General features: G+C 56.6%; 2 protein-coding genes across 12 annotated transcripts in view; one reads left to right on the plus strand and one right to left on the minus strand.

Moving 5' to 3' along the window:
• The first annotated feature begins 5554 nt into the window (after positions 1-5554).
• LOC137846048 (twist-related protein 2-like) lies at positions 5555-9156 on the plus strand. 2 transcript variants are annotated; one of them, XM_068663660.1, is made up of 2 exons: positions 5555-6260; positions 7742-9156. In XM_068663660.1, exon 1 carries the CDS (start codon positions 5769-5771, stop codon positions 6252-6254), a length of 486 nt encoding a protein of 161 aa, XP_068519761.1. In that variant the 5' UTR covers positions 5555-5768; the 3' UTR covers positions 6255-6260; positions 7742-9156. The 2 variants fall into 2 exon arrangements, with proteins under 2 accessions (XP_068519761.1, XP_068519760.1); XM_068663659.1 differs by having other exon boundaries at positions 5556-6260; positions 7755-9156.
• Positions 9157-13687: 4531 nt separating this feature from the next.
• The window catches only part of HDAC7 (histone deacetylase 7), a 69924-nt gene continuing 67057 nt past the window's right edge, over positions 13688-16554 (minus strand). For all 10 annotated transcript variants that reach the window (XM_068663652.1, XM_068663646.1, XM_068663648.1 and 7 more), the window contains 6 exons: positions 16430-16527; positions 16199-16317; positions 15880-16013; positions 15599-15683; positions 15259-15397; positions 13688-15108 (listed from right to left, as the gene is read on the minus strand). In XM_068663652.1, the coding sequence (XP_068519753.1) occupies positions 15063-15108; positions 15259-15397; positions 15599-15683; positions 15880-16013; positions 16199-16317; positions 16430-16527 (621 nt within the window). In that variant the 3' untranslated portion in view covers positions 13688-15062. The remainder of the gene's footprint in view (positions 15109-15258; positions 15398-15598; positions 15684-15879; positions 16014-16198; positions 16318-16429; positions 16528-16554) is intronic.

Genomic DNA, 16554 nt, shown 5'->3' on the forward strand with positions numbered 1-16554 from the left:
AAAATGCAGGGCGAAATTCCCGGCCACAGCAAGGCAAGGTGGCAAGAACCAGGAGGAGAAAGAGCGAGTGGACAGGGCTGGGTGCCTCCGCCTGGCTTTAGGCAAGAAATTAAATTTCTAAGGCAATTTCTACAGCAAGAAATTAAAGGACTGAAGGTTTTTATTTGCTCCGGTGGGACAGAGCGGGGTCATCACCAGGGATGGTGCTGGGCTCCCCCCTGGCCAAAACCAGGCTGCCAGCCCCGTGGTGACGGTGCCCGGAGAATTTGGGCAGGCTGGAGGCTGCCTCGGTGGGAATCATTCGGCTCCCGGGGCGGGCGGCGAGGTTCTTGGCAGCGGGGCCCAGGACATGGCGTTGTGCTCCTTTGATGGCCAGATGGAAACAGATGGGGAGGGGAAAAAAAGAAAAAAAAAAAAAAAGAAAAAAAAAAAAAAAAGAAGACTTTCACATGTAAAATTCCAGCGAGGAAAATTAACTGGAACAGGATGGCCGTCAGCACGGGGTGGTGGCTGCCACCAGTGCCCTCGGTGCCACTGTCCCATCCCCAGCTCAGCCCCGCAAGTGATGCTACAGCAGGGCCAGACCCCATTTATCCCCCCCCCCCAGCTCCCCCCCTGTGCCCCCCTCTCGGGGAGAGGCTGCGTTTTGGGGGGGAACATCTTTTAGTTCTTAAAAAGTTCAGCGAGTTCCAGGAACATTATGTCACTTTGACAAGGAAATGAATTGCGGGGCCATCAATCAGAGCTGCAGGCGCGCAGATCAAAGGCACCCGGAGCGCTCGAGCTCCCTTTTACAGCCAGAGCCCTGCACGATGCCCCCCTCCCATATTCCCTGCGGTTGCCTCAGCAACAGCACGCTACAGTGGATGCTTCGCATTTTTATTCGCACCACACATGTTTCCACTCTAACGCTGCAATAACTAGAAAAACCTGCGAAACCGAAGCTGCTTCCCCAGCCTCCAGGGGCAGCGGCTATTCCTGGCTCCCTTTAATGTTCTCAATTTATTAGCGTTATCCTCCTTTTTTTCACACAGGATAAAATAGCGATTATTTTCGGCCTCCCGAACAAAGGAAAATAGCCTGAAAAAAAAAAAAAAAAGGAAAAAAAGGAAAAAAAAAAAAAAAAAAAAGCTTTTGCATCGAGGCTCAGCCTCTGATTTTGTGCCCAGAATTATTCACGGGTGTAATGGGCTCCTCTGCCATCCAAGAGAGGCTGTCAGCAGCACCAGGCTCGCACAAGGACCTTATCCCTCATGGCACTGGGCAGGTTGGTGGCCCCGTCGCAGCGGTGAGCAGGGTGGGGAGGAGCTGGGGGGGCACTTTCCTGGCCTCCATGGGGCTGTGCTTGCACACAGACGTGGCACAGGGCTCATCCTGGCCCCTCGCGGCACGCCAAAGGTGTCAAGGATGAAAGGGGCAGCTCGTCATCACCCCTTTTGGCACCCTTACATCACGTTGCAGACTTGGTTTATAGAATCAGAGAATTTTATGCGGTTGGAAAGCCCTCCAAAATCATCCCTCCCTACCACCATCACCCACGGAACCACGTCCCCAAGCACCACGTCCAACCTTGCCTTGAGCATCCCCAGGGACGGTGACTCCACCACCTCCCTGGGTAACCCATCCCAACGCCTGACTGCTCTTTCTGAGCCGAAATATCTCCTAATTTCCAACCTGAACCTCCCCTGGCACAGCTTGAGGCCGGCCTCCTCGTGGCCCACTGGACCTGGAGGGAGGCCAGGAGAGCCATCAGACCCCAGCAAGGGCTGCTGAAAAGAGGGAAGCGTCCGTGCTGATGCTCGGCTCCCTGGTAGGGCAGGGGGAGAAGCTCGGTCCCCACAGGGACATCACGGAGCTGGGATCCCCAAGGGTTTTTGGGGAGCTGGTGATGGTGAAGAGATGCAGAGGTCCGGGCTCACTGTGCCAAGCAGGAGGCTGGATCCTCCCCCAGGACTGAGGGCTGGCACGGAGCATCCGCGGGCAGCAGCAGAGATAAAAACAGGCTCGGGCTGGCTGAGCCGTGCTCTAACCCCACTGAAGGACACAGCTCTGAGGGGACACCTCAGCCCCTTTCTAAAGAAGGCTCAGCTCAAGCCTCGACCCCATAACGAAGCTCCTGCAGCCCCACTGAGGCTGCCACGTCCCCCTTGCCCCATACACAAGTGCCTGCTCAGCAGCATCACCGCTTTCCCTTTTAACATCGCCCTTCTTCCCACAGCATGGGGCTCGGCTGTGCTGTGGGCACCCCAGAACCTTCCCTTCTCACCCCAAAAAGCCACTCGGGAAAAGTGGAGTGAAAAGGTGAGCAGCGAGGGGGCCCCGGAGGGAGACGAGCAGAGGCAGAGCAGCTGGGACATGGTGGGAATCCAAACCTTCTTCCATCTGGTGGCTTCTCACTGAACCAAGAGATCTGTGATTTTCTTTTTTTTTTCTTTCTCTCTCCGCATTTTTTAGGGTCTGAAATTTTTACTGATCTGTCAAAATGAGCGCTATAAAACCCCCAGCTAGCTGGAAAAGCAAAGTTATTGAAACCAGTTTGGTGACTCGTGACCTTTTCATGAGAAGTTTATATTAATATTCTTCCAAAAACACTCACTGAAAAGAACAAATTGAAATGTTTAAGGGAAAAATACTCTCGCCACAAAACATCCAAATGTGGGTAAAAAAGCCTGCTCGAGCAGTTCGGGGTGCGCAGCTGATCCTTCCCGCGGATCAAAGCTCATTGTATTTATCCTTTTGCTCAAGGATATCAGCAACAATACCGAGCTGCACTTCCTTTGCCCAAGATCGTTCGCCAGCGAAATTGAATTAAACTTATTTTTAAAAAGGAAAACAATAAAAACATTAATAAAAAAATAAAAGCCAGGCACAAGCCCATGCCCCAGCTGGTGTTAATTGGCCGCCCTCCAGCTCCTCCAGAGCTCAGCCAGTTTCTTCAAGCGCGGGATCAGAGGACCCGGGATCCTGCCTAAATTCTGCCCTCCCTGGGGTATTTTTTTCTCGCCCTTTGTTTTCTCTCGCTTTCCCAGGCCCCTGTGATCTATTGTCTTCTCGCATTAGGAACAGCTGATATTAGTCGCTGTCTTGACAACGCTCGCGTGTGAGCAGGGCTTTGAGTGGTGGCCCCGCTGGCAGAGCTCCGGCACAGATTTGGAGTGGGGAGCGAAGCCCCCAGGCTCCATCCCATCAGGTACCCCCATCAGCTTCTCACCAGCCCGATAGGAAGGATGGGGCTGAGCCCAAGCTCTCACAAAACCAAACTCACCTTCTCATCTCTTTTTTGGGCTGAGGTGTCTCTTCGAGGCTCCTGTTCTCCCTGGACCCCGTCCAGCGTGGAGGTTGTTGAAGAGGAACCTGTGGAAGGATGTGCAAGCAGAGAAATCCTCAAAATAGAGAAAAACATCCCCATGGCTCATCCAGGGTGAAAAAGTACAATCTGGGGGGGTGTAAATAGGATGCCAAGGGGCTCAAAAGGGGGTTGCTGTGAGGGGTGGTGGACATGGATGTCTTGGATGCTTGGATGCTATGGTCTCTGGAGCATGTTTTTCCCAAATACCTTGTGTCTGGGATGGAATTGAGGTTGTCTTCTGCAAATGGGATTAGCTTCCCTGAGCAAATTTGGGCAAGTTCTTTGCCCTTGTTCAGCCCCATCCCAAAGAGGAGCAAGGCCATAAGCCAAAAGCAAAAGCAGAAAAAACCTTTGCTCTCAAAGCCCAGGTGCATGCACCCCGAGCACCTTGCTGGGTGCACCAGCAGGCAAGAGAGCAAGCAGGGACAGCCACCAAGGCTTTTTGACTTGCTGCAGAAAATGTGTAAATATATATATTGTATATACAATTTATATAGTTTTCATTTTCATATATATATGTAAGCTATATATATTGCATGTGCATGCATATAAGGCAACAGCCAGTTTAAAAATATCTGTGCAGGCCCATGTCAACTCAACAACTTCTATTTTATTGGCATTATTTTCATTACTTTGATTAATTATTGACACTGTTGTAAACAAGATTGTTCCCCTAATACCCTCCGTGTGTGTTCCATTATAAGATGGAACAACAGAGCAAATTTTAGCAAGGGCTGGGATTGCTGCTGGGGGTGAACCCCAGGGTCCCCAGGGAGCATCGTGCCAGGACCTTGGAGATCCTCCGGAGAGCTCCCAATGACCAAGAGCAGGGAGCAATGTCCGGAGAGTGTGATGAGCAAAGACAGCTTGGATGGGGTCGATGTGTGCTATATCGCATGCCTTGGTATGAATCGGGACCTCCACCCTTGGCTGGAAGAGGATGCAGCTCTCCTGGCATTTCTGCGGGGAGAAGAAGGTCATTTATTTGAGGCTGTCATCTCAGGAGCAGAGAAAGGATGCGGCACCTCATAGCAGAACTTGATTTTCTGTGGAAATCAGGGGCTGGACTGGCTGTGGATTCAGCCAGGACTGGGTTCTGGACCCAAAGCATCCTCCTGTCTGTGGTAGCTGCCAAACAGCAGTGGGCAAAGAGGCCAAAGCATCTCCAAGAGGGAGCCTGGTGCCTTTGGAGATGGATTTATGACCCAGCCGCTGCAGAAACACGAGGCTGAACTCAGCAAGTCGCAAATTCCCACATTTCACCCCTCTGTTGCCTCACTGACCCTATAGATCTTGCTGTCCTCTCGCTCTCCATGGTGGCCCCATCCCAGTGACTGCAGAAGCCAAATCGTCTTCTTGGCTGAGTGCTTGAACCACGAGGCTTCGACATTTCCACGTCTTCTCCTTGCTCTGTGGCTGTGCAAAGCTCCCAGGTCAGGCGTCCTCGGGGAGTGCAGGACCCCGGCTCTGCAGCCCTGAGATGCTGCTGGGAAGCTCCTCAAGGCATTTGCTCAGCAGCTGAATGCTTTCCACCACGCTCTCTTCTCCCATAATAACATTTATTTCAGAGGAATATGGTGGTGGATGAGTATGGGTTCACTTCTGTACAAGAAGGGCTGTGTAAGACGGCCAGAACTGGAGGCAGAGGAAGAAAAATGGTTGCATGAGTGGATGGATGGGCGAGTGGAAGCAAACTCGAATCCATTTTGGGTTGTGCCATTTCTGAAGAGCAGCATGGATGCCTGCCAGCGTTGCTTCTTCCTTTGGATTCAGAGCATGCCCCGTGTTGCTCATGGAGACATCCATCGCTCCACACTTCCACTTGAACCTCCCATAGATTAAAGTCTTCGATTCCAGGCTGGACAGATCAATATTTCTGGCTGGCTTTTGCAGGGTCAACTTGGCTTTCAAAAAAAAAAAAAAAAGACTTAAAAATAAATCCGCCTTCCTTGAACTCCATGGCTGGTGCTCAACATTAGCATAGGCAATGTCCCTTGACATCCGGGCGGCAGGCAGGAGCATCTGTGCCGGAGGGCTTGGGGGTGTCGGTGGAGGAGGGAGGGAGGAAATCTGGAACCCATAAGCTCCACTGATGTTTGCGTTACCTTGCACTGCTGCATTGGTCTGCGCCTGGTCCGCCCCCGGTCCTCCTCGCCCTATCAGCAAGAGCCTTTCCCCAAAGTTATCCGAACGCCCTCCTCTCCGTCGCCCAAAGGAAAAACCAACTGAGCTCCTTGGAGGGCTCCGCGAGGCTTGGGAAGTTCGGAGGGGCCGAAGGGTGGATGCTCCGGGCTGCCCCTCTCGCGCGGGCGCCATCTCCGCCGATGCGCCGCGTCCTCCGTGCCCCGTGAGCCCCGCGAGCCCTTCGCCTGCCCGGTGGAAGAGGTCCCGGGGGGCGCAGGTGGTGGCTGCCGAGACGATGAAGGAGGAAAGCATGTGCCTGGACTCCCCCGAAGGCAGCCTGGTCACCAGCGAGGAGGAAGGCGAGCGGCTGCACAAGAAATGCCTGCGCAAGCGAGGCCAGGCGGGCAAGCCGGCGGAGGACGGCGGAGCCCCCTCGCTGCAGGGCAAGCGGAGCAAGCGCAGCCCCATCCCGCAGTCCTTCGAGGACGTGCACACCCAGCGGGTGATCGCCAACGTGCGGGAGCGCCAGCGGACCCAGTCGCTCAACGACGCCTTCGCGGAGCTGCGGAAGATCATCCCCACGCTGCCCTCCGACAAGCTGAGCAAGATCCAGACCCTCAAGTTGGCCGCGCGCTACATAGACTTCTTGTACCAGGTGCTGCAGAGCGATGAGCTGGACCACAAGATCACCAGCTGCAACTACCTGGCCCACGAGAGGCTCAGCTACGCCTTCTCCGTCTGGAGGATGGAAGGGGCTTGGTCCATGTCCGCGTCCCACTGAGCCGGGGTACGTATCGCAGCTCCGCCAAGGGCACTGCGCGCACGCCCCTCGCTCCTGCATCCTCCGCGCATCTCCCAGCTCGCTCCTCCGGGGGCCGCGCGCGGCGGCCGCCCCCTCCTCGTGCTCCACGTGCAAGCGATTTGCTTTTTAACAAACCCCAGGCGCTGTCAAGGCCGGTGTTCGGAGGAGGGAGCGATTCCCAAACCCCGGTGGGAAGTCGCAGGGGGCCGAGCAGCGGAGCCCTGATCTCATTTAGCGGGGTCTGGGCTGGGGCAGGCAAGCGAAAGGTTTCAAACAAGGGCTTCACGAGCTGATTTATCCTCCCGCGGGGAAGCCGGGGGGTGCGTAAATCAGGCTGCACCCTCCTGAGCGCGCTGGGGATGCCGAGGTGTCAAAACTGCATGAGACCAGAGCCAGCCCCGCAGCGGGTGTCCGAGCACGGCTGCTGCTCCGCCGTGCAAAGAGCCTGGCCTGGCCCTCAGAGAACCTCAGGAGCCATCCCCAAAGCTTTTTTCGGTGGCCCTGGGGCCAGGCTTGCTCCTCTCCCTCTCCTAAAGCAACGCAGATAAGATGGGCTCCGTCACCCCTTGGGATCTGTAGGTTTCCCACACCGCACACGACGCAGGGAATGGAATAGATTCGGTGAGGACGCCGGGGCGGCGAGGTTTGTCTGCTGGCAGGATGCACCCAGCGCCATCCAGCTGCCCCCGAGCACCCTCCCAGCCCCTGCCCACGCTGCTGTAAGGCGAGGAGAAGGATCCTACAGCAGCGTTTGGGGGCTGAGGGTTTCACAGCCCTGTCCTGGTGCTGTGCGCTCTTCTTGCCGCAGGCATCGCGTCCCCTCCCAGTCTCACCAGTGGCCCCTTTGGCCAGCTCACTGCAGGATCCCAGCTTGTCCCAGGATCCACTGAGCTCATCCCGCTGGATCCCAGCTCCCCACTGCCCCCCAGGCAGGATCAGGCTTTCCTCGGGCACCACCGAGTTAATCTTTGCTTGGTGCCAGCCCCGATGCTGGGCTCAGAGCCCTCCTGGTGCTCCGGGAAAGGCGACCACAAGAGGAGCAGGGACTCTTCATTTCCACTAAGGGCTACCCATCAGAAAAAAACCCTTTTCTTCTTATTTTCTGCCAGCACTTGGCTGAGTCTGGCACACCCTTCTTAGGTGCCATTTTTTGCTCCTGGTTGGCCTTAAGGAGTCGCAGCTCAGTGCCGGGGAATCGGCAGAGCCGTGCCCAAAGCTGTGGCTGCATCATGGCCGTGAAGCTGGGGAGGGCTGGAGAAGGGGTTCAAAATTCTCTCCATCCCAGCTTCACGTTTTGAAAGAGCAGAAGGAGAGGGAAAGGGAAGGAGCTGGCTTTGCTGTGACAAAATAAATCACATCACGAGCCTGGGAAGTGGCCCCAGCGATGCCCAGGTGGTCGGGGACCTTCTGCTGTGCGCGGTGTCCCTCGGTGAGCACCGCTGACCCTGGGCTTTGCCATTTAACAGCCCTGAATTTCAGGCCAGCTCCACGGACATGGGTGCAAGCAGCGGCTGAAGATGGAGACCGGCTCCCAGCAGGAATTCATTTCGGGATGAGCCACTTTGAAACTTTTGTCTTCCTGGAAACCTCGCCAAGAGCTCGCTGGGGACAACCAGGATGAAAACAGCCCGAGCAGATCAAGCCCGTGCCCCCCTCACCACCACAACTCTGCAGCCCTGGGCGTTTTGGGGGCCTGTGCATGGTCCCAAAAGACGAGGCTCTGCGGACACCACCGCTGGGTGCCAGAGCCAGATGGAAACACAACCAGAGCATGGCTTTCGCCGTGGGTGCCTGCAAGTTTCCACACCACGCTGATGAAGCCCGTGTCGAAGAGCTGTGCGCTTTGTCACTGCCCAGCTGAAAGCGGTTTTGCCTTGGGGCAAAATCCAGGGCTTTTGAGTAAGGGTCCCCTCCCTGCCTCCCCCAGACTCGGGGCTGGTTCCCACTGGGTGCTACCGGTGCCCGGGTGGGCTGACGGGCAGCTCCAGCTCTGCTCATTCACTTGCAGACCCCTTTATTTAAGCAGAGTGCGTGGCAGGAGTTTTGTTCCCGTGATAAACGGAGGAATTAAAGACATTTAGAGCTCCTAAAGACCTCCCTTCTAAATGAAAAACCTCCCTGCAAAATCCCTCGTGCCCTCCAAGCGTGGTGCTCGCCGTGTGTTATCGCTGCTGGTTAATATTCATCCCTAGAGGCTCCGGAGCTTGCCTGGAGGCAAAGCATCCTTCGGCTGAATAGATAATAATCTGGTTTGTGCCAACCTGCAGCGGTATTCGGGTGCCAATTAGCAGCTCCCGCTTTGGGCTGGGGAAGTACCGGGAGGAGGATTTGCTAAGCAAAGAACAAAAAAAGGGGGGAACCGCCACGGGGGGAAGCGACGGCGGAGCTGGAAAGGCTGCGTCCCTCTCCTGTAAGTGAATTAAGCCAGCGCTTGCAATGGGGCTGTAATTTTATAATGTAAAGCAGCTAATGGCTGCTGCGAGCGCCGGCGTACTGGTCTCCACTGGAACTCAGCCTATTAAATATCAAAGGCCGCTGGAGGAGCTGGATGTGGATATGCCCTTGTTAACCAGGAGACATCATCTGGGGAAAGAGGGATGGAGCCCTCAGGCAAGAAAAAAAAAAAAAATCATGTTTGAAGTCCCCCAAGCTCACGGCTTTCAGCACAGTCTTGAGCACATTAAAATGGTTTCTTTTCCTGCTGGAGGAGAAAATGAGGCTAGAAGCAGAAACTGCTGGGGGGGAAAGACTGGCGGAGTTGTAAGGGGTGATATTCTTTGCCCTTCATTTGTCTCCCTGGATTTATTGTCTTTCTCGCGTTGCCCTCACTTAATTGTCTGTCCTGAAAGACCTTGGATAAATCTTCCCTTTGGGGACTGTTGCTCTTGCTTGGAGTCTGCTTTGTCAGGTGGATGTTTCATTTTCTTTTATTTATAAATACGTCTCCTTGCACGGTATTAAAGCATCAGGGTATCAAAGGCGCTCGGGGAGCACTCCCTTCTGTATCCAGCTCCGTTCAGAAAACGCATTTAAAGCAGCATCTGTTCCAGGAAGGTGCCACGGGGACCAGGGTAGGTGTCGTGCCCAAACCACCTTGCTTTCACTTTTGTTTTGCGCTCCCAGAAGAGACAAGGAGTTGCCCAAATCCTGGGAAATCTGTGCCTGAGGTGATTTTATTTCCCCTCGGGGCCAAGCGCTGGGTTAGGTACCAGCCGTAATCCTGGCCATGTGCTCCAGGAGGATGCTTTTTTTGGGGAAAACGGGGCTCTGGCTGCCTGACACAAGCAGGGACGCTTCCCACTGAGACAAGTGCAGCAGCACCACGGGGTCGGGCTGGGGGACGACTTCTCTGCAGAACAAGCATTGCCCCGGGGTGATTTGGCTGCGACTGGGAGAGAAAATTAAATGCGGATGGGCTGCTCCCTGCCCCAAAGTCCTGCTGGCACGGGTTGGCCCACATCCATGCTATGAAATGAGACAAGGTGGAACAGCCTCCGCCTCGTGTGGAGCCCCAAAACAAACAGTTCTGTGCCCAAACCCATGGCAGGGAGCTGCTGGAGGCTGCAGTGCTGCAGATGCTGCTGCGACAGCCTGCACCGCCGCCGGTTCCTCTTGCAGCCGTTGCCTGAGCGGCTGCCAGGTTGTAATCAAGCACAAAAACGAAGCCAAGGGATGGGACACGATGTGTGCAGTGGGGCTGCCTCTCACCATCTGAGCGAGGGGCTGTGCTGGGGGGCTTTGGGGCTGCCCTCTGGGTTGTGCCAGGTTTGCTCCCCAGCTGGCAGAAGCGTTTTGCTGCCAGCCCCACCGATGGCTCCGGAGCTGGAATTTGCTCCTCGCTCTGGCAGGGATCGTGCTGTGGGTTTGGAGGCTGTTTTCCTCCAAAAGCTGCTGTTTTCCCCCCCTACCAGCACAGAGCCAACGCAGCGTTTACCATAAGGGAACGGACAGACAGAAAAAGTGGCGTTTGGTGCCTTGAAGGGTTTGGCTGTGGTGCTCTGGGGAGGAGGAGGATGCGTCACAGCCCCCAAACCGCAGGGCTGAGCTCGCATAAAAGCCACCGACGGCTCCGAATCCTTTGCCACAGTCTCACCTTGGCCACGTCTGGGGGTCCTGGTGGGGCAGAGCCTGCAATAACTTCCAAGCAGGACCTTTCTCAGCCAGGTTTAGCTTCCACCTTTTGTATTACGGACAGAGGAACCCAACACCCAGCCTCCCTCCCTGGTGCAGGAAGGCAGGTTCTCAGCACCAGTCAGGATTAGTTAAAATTAAAAAAAAAAAAAAAAAAAAGAGATAAAATTCCCTCCGCAGCCCTCCGCAGCATGAAGATGCCTGCCGGTTTACGATCCCTGCTCACCAGCTCTCAGCTGGGTTCACTTAGCCCCGAGGAATGCCTTTGAAACGCGCCCGTATTTCATCCCCAACGTCACGGCGATGCACCTGGGATCTGAGCGGGACGAAGGGGATGCGTTGCCAAGAAGGGCTTTGCGTTTCTTTGCCTTTTGTGCCGCTTTCACCTGCATGCTCGTGGTCACCCCTTGTGACCACCCCAGAGCCCATTGCAGACCCTTTTGGACCACGGTCCCCAAGGATCTGCGTTGGAATAAAGCCCCCAGAGAGCTGGGGAGGTGGGTGGGAAGCGAGGGCACACCCCAGAGGACCCCATTGCAAGCCCTGGCCACCTCCCGAGGCTCTTGGCTACCTCTTTTTTCCATGATAACCCTCCAACTCACAGCAATGGGTCCCCTCAAGCTTTGGGGGCATTTTTCCCTTAATGCCATCTGGCTGGGGGCTGCTCTGTTCCATGTTCAAGCCCCGAGGGCAGCCCAGGCTCCCAGCATCAGGCTGCATCCATCCCTTTCCCAGCTCCCCAGCAGCTGGCAGCATTATCTCAGCCGGTGCCGGAGGTAATCACGATGTGTGGGGGTTGATTTATTCTCCTCCAAGCTCCTCTCCGGAGACTTAAAGGTCTCGGCGACTGTGCGAGGAGAAAAGTGGGAAGCAAAGCAGGGGAGGAATGAGCTCGCCTCGCCTCTGCCCGCTCCCCCAAGGCCCGCAGGAGCCGTTTCTCATCGCAGGACGATGGCACTCGCAGGAGCTTTGCCCTGCTCCTGGCTCCCGCCTGGCGTCGGCCACAGGCGCCCGGTGGCTCCGCGACGTCCCCTCCGGCGTCACCCACCCTGGGGACAGCGCGTTGTCAGGGTTGGAGAGGGGACGCTGCGTCACGGGGCAGCTGCTGTCCCTACGGAGGGGTGAGGAGCCGGGCTGTCCCTCCTCCAGCCTCGCTGTACCCCCAGAGATGCACTTTTGGGGAAAAATCTGCCATTTGTTGCATTGCACACAGCTTTGCTCCCGGCGTGCCGAGTCCCGGTGCGTTTCCGAGTGAAAAGGGAAAAGTCCAGGAACACGAAATCCCTGCACAGGAGCCAGCAGCCAGAGCCAGCCCCCACTGCCGCCAGCTTTCACATCACACGATTTTGGGATTTGGGGGATTTTTGGGGGATTTTTGCTGTGCCCCGTTTTTCTCCGCATCCCCAGGATGCAGGAGCGCAACGGCTCCACCAGCACTCGTGGTGGCTCCTGGGCACCCAGCACCCGATGGTGACAGCAGCTTGGTGACAGCCAAAATTTTGTTCAAATTTAGCCAAAAAAAAAAAAAAGAGAAAAAAGAAGAGAATCCAGCACTTTCATTCATTATTGCAAAGTGGGGAAAAAAAAAACAACCAAGCACCCTGTGAGGCTGCAATAGGCGTGCAACCCAAATTAACCCATGTGGGAGACGTGTGTGTTAAATGACTCCATGGCAGAGGGGGTTTCAATTAGTGATCGCTCTTTATTACACACCAGAGAACCCAATGACAGGCGACAGCAAGGCTCAAATTACCTTTTTTTTTTTTCCTATATAATCCCCAATCTCTATGTACACCGTGAGCGAATTCCCTGCTCCAGGGAGCTGACCGCAGCCTTTGAAAAGTTCTGAATGGTCTTAAAAAAATAAAAATTCCATTAAAAATACAGTTGTGGATGGTTTTATCAACCACATCGGAGGAAGTATTTTGCAAGTAAAAATAAAAAATTAAAAAAAAAATGAGACCACCTTTAGAAATATAAACTTTCTTTCAAAAAAATAAAACGTGCTTTAAAAATAAAGGCAAATACCTCTTTGCGCAGTGGAGGCTCAGGCTTCCAGCCTTGATTTCTGATTGTTTTTTTATAAAAAGGGCTTTTGATATCTTTAAAAAATATATATATTGAAAGGTAACATTGCCGAGGAGCTGCCCCATCACCTCCTCCGCGCTCCCCTGCACGGGATGCTTATGGGGTGAGGCAGTGCTACCCCACGGGGAGAGGGGCTGGTGCCAAGAAAGTGTGAGTTTGCTCTGAAAAAAAGTGCTAATTTAGGGGTTTCTGCGGACTTACCTGGGGTAATTTGTTCAGTCTGGGCTGTTCGGCACAGCAGCTGCAAGGCAGCAAAATGCGGAGGATTTCGGCTTCATTTTCGGGTGACCCTACCAAGCAGGGTGCACGGGGTGAAGGATTTGGGGGCTACGGGTCACGGATTCTAGGCCAGGAGCTGGTACCTGGGAAGGTCGAGTTTTGGAATTCACAAGCATTTTTCTTGCTTTTCCCCCTTTGGTTTCGGGGCAGGAAACCAAAGGGAAGCTGAAAACCTTAAATGGGTGGCTGAGCATGTTTAGAAGGGAGCCAAGCAGCTGTCTTTTTGGGGCACATCGCTCTGCTTTGGGGCAGTGCTGGTGCGCACGGCTGAGCTCCCCTGCAGCTTTCTCCTGGGGTACAAAGGTGTCCCCAGTGCTGAGACTGGGGAAAAGCCCAGCCAAAATTCACTGTTGGCTTCAACCATGGCCTGTTTTATGCCACGTGGCACGAGTTCAGCTGGGACCCGTGGGGAGAAAGAGGGGACGTGGCTGGGACGGAGCTGGGCAGGGGATGGATGCAGCCGGAGGGGCTGCAGCGTGTCCCCAGGGTGCTGAAGGGGACAGGGGGGCAGCGAGGGGCTGCAGAGGCTGCTCCAGGATCAATTTGGGGTGGCAGCCCAAGCTCGGGGGCACGCTGACACGGCCCAGGGCTGGAGAAGCAGCAGGACCCCCCCCCACAGCCCACCCCAGGGGGGGACACCGATGGGATGGAGGGGCAGCACCCACCGTGCCAGGCTCTGGAGAGGTTTGGGGGCGCTTTTCAACCCCAGCGAGGGGAGGTGCAGGGCACGAGGCTGCCACGCAGGGTGCCCATGGTGTGGGCAGGGTCCCAGCAGCAAGGGGGGGGCATCAGGGGCTGCAGCAGCACCGGGGGGGGGTACAGGCAGTGCCACGATGGCTTCTCCCCACGTCCTCAAACCCCCCTCCCACCCTCTGTGCCAGGGGCTGGCACTGCTGGACCCCAGCTCTGGGCAGTTTGAGACACAGAAATGTTTATTTTTCCAAGTTTTTTGTTTCTGTTTTGTGTTTTTTTTTACAAAATCTCCTCCCTGTGCCTGCCGATGGAGCCTGGCCACCCCCTGAGCTCAGCACCCCATCCATCCCCAAAGCCCCCCGTGCTGGGACACCACCAGCGTGAGCGGGGACCCGATAAGGATGAGATAAGAAGGAGAATTCAGATGGAGACATCATTTTTGGGGGGTGGGGGATGACCCCACCTCTGTCACCCCAAAATAACCTGGAAGGGGACAGGCACTGGGGCTTGAGGCATCCCCGGGGAGCTGAGCACCAAGCAGCGGGTGACCAGGACTCGATCTCAGACGGAGGAGCCCAGGGGGGTGCAGGGGGAGCTGGGGGTGCAGCCACGGCGAGGGTGGGCACCGGGTGCCCCCCCAAACCAAAGGGGTGGCTGGAAGACAGCCGGGATCTGCAGTGCCACAGGGCAGGGGGGTGCTGGAAAGGGCTCAAGGCACCTTGGTAACGTCCCCACGACGAGGTGTTTGTTCCCGAAATTCCCATGGAAAGAAGAGGAGGTCAGGTTCACATTAGCACATCTCCTATGTATATAGTGCAAATCAGAGCCCCAGCACCAGAGGGGTCGCGCTCTGGTTAGTGGTTAGGATGTCCCCCGGGTGCGACCCCGGGCGCTGCAGCCCCTCCAGCCCTCGCTCTGCCCCGGGCACGAGGCGAGCGGCACAGCACCCGTCGCTTCCCAGCCCCTCCTCGTGCAGAACGAGGTCGCAGCCCGTGGCACTGGCACGCTGGCTCCTGCCTCGTGCTCTACCAGAGAGGAAGGAGAGGAGTTGGAGGAGGCCGGGAATCCTTTCAGAGAAGGCACGGGGAGCCTGTCCCTCTCGAGCAAGACACGGGGCTGCTTCTCCAGGGGATGGCCGGCTGGAAGGAGCTCTGGATACAGTCCCAACGGCGGCTCCAACAACCACAGCATGACCACAGCATCCATCCCAACACCCACCCCCTGCCCCAAAAGTGAGGAAGAGCCCAGAAGGGCAGGGGCGGAGGCCTCTCGTGTGTCCCCAGGAGGGGTTTCAGGTCCTGGAGGTTGGGGACTGATTGCAGGCACGGTCTCGGTGTGCGAGGCGGCGCCGTGCAGAGGGAGGTTGTGGTTTTCCACCCGTCCCCAGCAGGAGGACGGCTCCCGGGGGGCTGTGGGAGCATCCTTTCTGGGAGCCCTGCAGAGGCGGCAGCCAAAGGTCTGGGCCGGTTCAGGACCGTGGCTCGGGGAGTGAGAATGACGTGGCAAACGGGAAGCCAGGAGCGAAGAGCGAGCGCTGGGCTCAGGAAGAGTCCAGCCACGTCCTGGAAGCAGGGGAGCAGAGAACATCACCGCTCATCACTGGTTCATGGGCTCCTCTTCCTCCATCGGCTCGTCCTGGGGCCTGAAACGGAGAAATTTGGCACGTGAGATGAGGAGGAGACCTGCTCTTCCCCTCCGCAGCACAACCCCCATGAAGGCCAAGGCTCAGAGCCTGGTGGCACACGAGGGGCACCCGCACGTCCCCGGGCCGACAAAGAGCATCACCCATCACCTCTTCTCCACCATCACGGCCACCGAGAGGGAGGCCAAGGCTGTGACGGTCTCCACCTCTTCTGCCTCGTGGTGCTGTGCTTCCAGGAAGGAGCAGCCCAGCTTGGAGGCAAAACGCTGCACGGCCACCCAGTATTTACCTGCGGGAGAAGGAAACGTCAGGGAAGGGGCTGGTGCGGGGGTCTCCAGGCTTCCCTTGCGAGTGCACGCATGGGGCATCACCCTCCTGGGGGGAGGAGGATGGAGGGCTCCCCCCCAGGGTACTGAATACAGCGTCCCCCAGGAGGAAAAGCTGACATTTGGGCCATCCCTGCTCACTCATCCTCGCTCCAGACACTCACTCTGGACCTGGATCACCGCCTCCAAGGAGCGCACGGCGTTGGCGTTGGGTTTCTGCCTCATGCTCTCTTCTGGGAGAGGGTCCAGCTGCCAAGGGACAAGATGAGGGGGTCAGGGGGAAGGAGCAGTACCCAGGGCTTGGTTTGGGGATGCGCAGCCAAAACCTGCACCAAGCTTTGCCTCGCAGGGCTCCCACCCTGCTCCCGTGGCTCCGGGTGCACCCATGGGGTCCTGACCACAGGATGGGGAGCGCAATCGGCCCCCGTCCAGCCCCGGCTCTCACCTCGTTGCCCAGCAAGGCTGACACGCAGGCCTCGGACGCATCGCAGATGGCCGTGAGGTCGTGGCCACCCTCCAGAGCGAGGACGATGGCTCCCCCTGCCAGGCTCATCAGCTGCTTCGTCATGTAGCCAAAGCCTGCGGAGAAAGCCCAAAAGGGGCGGCCGTCAGCCCCCTGTGCCCAAAATAATGGGATTGTGGCTCTCCCTTGCTGTGCCCCTACAAGCCAGGGCTCATCCCCTGCACCCTGGAGAGCTGCCAGCCCCAAAGCCCAGGGGGAAGAGCCCACTCGGAGCCCCCCGGAGCTGCTTCCACCTCCTTACATTTAGCAGAGACTTTGTAGCCGCCCAGGGGTGGCGGGTGGCCGTCGGCCGCGTCGAAGCCGGCCGACACCAGCACCACGTCAGGGGAGAATTCATGTGCAATCGGCATCACCACCGTCCTGTCGGGTTGAAAAATAAAAACAAACAAAAAAAACCACAAAGAACATTAGATGTTAAGCGCTGGCTCAGCCCGAAGCCAAGGAAAAGGCAGAGGACCACGAGGAGCAGTACCTGAAAGCTGCCAGATACTCAGGGTCACCCATGGGGGGGTCGAGCCCTCCAGTCCAGGCTACGTTGACGTTAAATCCCTCACCGGGGCCAGCACCAACCTGGGAGTGAGCAAAGATGATGGTGAG

Source organism: Anas acuta, chromosome 29 (genome assembly GCF_963932015.1).
Source record: "Anas acuta chromosome 29, bAnaAcu1.1, whole genome shotgun sequence".
In the NCBI taxonomy this organism is placed as follows: Eukaryota; Metazoa; Chordata; class Aves; order Anseriformes; family Anatidae; genus Anas; species Anas acuta.